Here is a 3511-nt window from a genome sequence, read left to right as displayed (position 1 = left end):
TGCGTTATAATGTAACAGTCAATCCCACTATTCGTTGGTAAAAGAGTAGCCCAAGAGTTGGCAGTGGGTGGTGACGACTAGCTGCCTTCCCTCTAGTCTTACACTGCTAAATTAGGGACGGCTAACGCAGATAGCCCTCGTGTAGCTTTGCGCGAAATTCAAAACAAACAAACAAACAATTATGAAATATCTTGGAGGTTCGGTTTATAGAGCAGTTGTTATTGTTTCATCAAACGGGGAATTTTTCGACTTAAAGAAAATTGATATCATTTTTATAACCTAACCCTAGACAGCTTCTCGAAGACTGTTAGTTTTATTTAAATTATTATCAGAAATGATCTTTTAATTTCAATTCATGGAGATCAAAATAGGTTTTTAAAAGAAAGATTTATAGCTGAAAAAAACTAGGCAAATATATGACAAAGATGAGTATTATTACTTATTGATTTCAAGAAGTCATTTGAGGTTTCTTAATGTTTTATAAACTAGATTAAAATTAAGATCAACATTTCTCAAATTGAGGTTCGCGAGTTGTGTCCGAAATTTCATAAAAATATTTAAAGAAATAAGATTTATTTGAATTTAATTTTGGAATACAGCTTTTCATGTACACGAAATCTTTTTTTAAACAAAAATATCGATTGGTTGGGGTCCCCCCCCCAAAAAAATTCTATATTAAAAGAAGCGTTGATTTTTATATATTAAAGTATTTATAGTAAATTTCCCTTACTTGAAACACGTTTTGATTCAAGTTTACAAAATCTAAGTGAGAAAACAACAACATGCATTTGGGTAAAGTCGGTAAAATAAAGCAGTACTGTTAAAATGGGAAAATAAAAATGATAAATTTGTTTAAATGAATTAATCGTGCTCCCAAGTCTTTAAAAGACGGGTAAAATATTTTATACATTTGCGCCTCCAATTGACACAGCGGTATGTCTGCGGGCTTACAATGCTAGAAACCGGGTTTCGATACCCGTGATGGGCAGAGCACGGATAGCCCATTGTATAGCTTTGTGCTTAACTTCAAGCAAATTATAAATTTGCTTTGAACAATGCTTTCGACGTAATGTCAAGATAAAGAAACATGACGACAGTCTATGTTCCTGCTTATTGTAAGATCATACAAATTTACATATTTGTTAACAGAAAGACTTAATATGTTAATACTTTTAAAGGAAAGAGGTTATAACTTATACCTTGTTTGATTGTTGAATTTTTGCGCATTTATTTTCGTCCCTAGTTTTAAATTGATAGATTAGAGCGATGGAAGCCTAGTTAACACCACCCAACGCCAACTCTTTACCAACGAATCGTTGGATTGACCGTCACATTATAACGTCCCCACGACTGAAAAGGCGAGCACGTTTGGCGAAGGGTTTCGATCCTACGACGCGCAAATGGTTATAACCACAAGGTTATAGTTTGTGAGTTAGGTTGTATTGCGCGAAGCAATTAAGACCACTTGCGCCGTTCAAAACGAAAAAAATAAAAATTAAAACAAGAATACTTTTTATACGCCTTAGCCTCCACCCAGATGTGACGTATGAAGTAAAAAACTTTTGCAGTAACTTCACATTCCAACTATAGATAAATATGGATCATCATCTTTATATGGTTTGTCTTCAGAGGTTTCGCCAGTAATGGCCATGAAATGTCGGGATATAAAAATAAAATTTCAGGTATTGGAAAACAAGTGACCTCTACAATTTTGAAGCGCCTCCTACAGTGACTCAGCAGCAAATCCGAAGACCTATAACGCTAAAATCAGGATTTCGATACCCGTGGTGGGCTCAACACAGCAGAGATAGACGATTGTGTAGCTTTGTGCTTAAGAACAAACAGTTTTGGAACACAGATATTTCAATGTAATGTCATAAATAGTTTTAGATTATTTCTTATTTTTAATTTTAAAATATTCTCTCGATCTGTATCCATAAATTATTAGTTGCAAACATTCCTGCTCTTCTGGTGTAATTAATATTCCGATATTAATCGTTCTGATAACTAGGTGAATATTTTCAGATTTCTAACTTTTAAAACCCACATTTCTTGAAAATATTACAATTACTCTTTAAACGGTTATTTCCAACAATCCAACTATAACTCATTTTCAGGCCTTTAGGTGTATTTACTTCCAGTCTTCTAGTTTGTTTTCAGCTTAATTCAAAGTAAATCGACACTTTTCTTAGTGTACTATTAAAAATATCGAAAAATGTAATAGATAAGTGTAATTTTTCTAGCCTCCACCCAGATGTGACGCATGAAGTAAAAGAAACTTTTGCAGTAACAAATGCTGACTCTTGCTTTCCATCTGAAGAACACGCTCCAGGATTGAGACAGGCATGTCTCGAATTTCTTCCAGCGATTCTGACTTTGACTAACCGTTTCCTAAAAATTCTAGCAATAACATTAGGTGAGTTAGATTATTCACTTCTTTATCTTTGTGAGACATGCAATAAGTTTGTTATTGTCTGTTTTATATACACTTTAAATTGACTTAAACAGTTTCTGTTAATAGGCTGACGTAGTCTTGCAGACATTCCACGAGGCCACGTGGTTGAGGTCAACCAATATTTACTATTATGGAATACTTATAGCTGCAAGTCTGTAGTATGACTTAAACTAACCATACAGATATTAAACCCACGAAATTTAACTGTGGGAACTTGCCTATTCTCTTGAAAGTAATGGCAAAACTCGGTTCATCTTCCCTTGATTTTGAGTCCCCCCCCCCCCTGGAAATATTTCTGCGGTCGCCCATGGCAACAAACTATATTAAAAGACTGGAACAAAAAGTTTAGTAAATTTTATCGTTTACGTCGTGATTTCTTAACGTAATACACGGTCCTGTATTTGTACATTTCTAAATACAGATGTAGAAGAAGACTTTTTCTTGAAACGTCACAAAAACCGACAAAATGAAAAAGAGGGATTGCTCAAACTGATGTATTATCCTCCTGTGGAAGAAGATGTCAGAGATCCTCATGTTGTTCGTTTTGGAGAGCATACAGATTTTGGAACCATAACGTTCTTGTTCCAGGACAATTCAGGAGGAATGGAGGTGAGACAACAAATATACATTTTTTATAGATTCTATATTTACTTTTTCGTTTATATTGAAGTTGATTAAATATATGGAATTAAACAGCTTAATTCACAAGACAGAGGTCGCTGTATAACAGAATTCAAGGATTGGGTCAGTTACTTTAAACAACTCAAACGGTACTACATGAACAGAGTGTGAACGTTGATTTTTCTTTTGTATCATAGAAACAAACATTTCTTAGGGTCAGGTGGTAAAGAGTAGACAAAAACACTTAACATTATTATATATTTGTAATGTATTGATTGTTAAACACGGGTAACGTACTTATACTTGAAATATATTACCCGAAAAGGCTTAGAGTTTATACCCTGGTTTTATTTGTTTATCTTTTATAAGCCAAGCTGTTTGATTTTGGCTCTATTACCTGAATAGTTGTGTATGTTTACATACATAACAAATAAC

The 3511-nt window shown here is 34.0% G+C and overlaps 1 protein-coding gene across 1 annotated transcript; it reads left to right on the top strand.

Annotated features, from left to right (window-relative positions):
• The first annotated feature begins 1596 nt into the window (after nucleotides 1-1596).
• Nucleotides 1597-3133, top strand: LOC111088174 (UPF0676 protein C1494.01-like). The gene is made up of 3 exons (XM_022397404.1): nucleotides 1597-1640; nucleotides 2244-2416; nucleotides 2877-3133. Exons 1-3 carry the CDS (start codon nucleotides 1597-1599, stop codon nucleotides 3131-3133), a joined length of 474 nt encoding a protein of 157 aa, XP_022253112.1.
• Nucleotides 3134-3511: the final 378 nt, after the last annotated feature.

This window comes from Limulus polyphemus, unplaced genomic scaffold, assembly GCF_000517525.1.
Source record: "Limulus polyphemus unplaced genomic scaffold, Limulus_polyphemus-2.1.2 Scaffold3257, whole genome shotgun sequence".
NCBI lineage: Eukaryota > Metazoa > Arthropoda > Merostomata > Xiphosura > Limulidae > Limulus > Limulus polyphemus.
The sequence above is the reverse complement of the archived record's forward strand: the minus strand, read 5'-3'. Positions and strand labels throughout refer to the sequence as shown.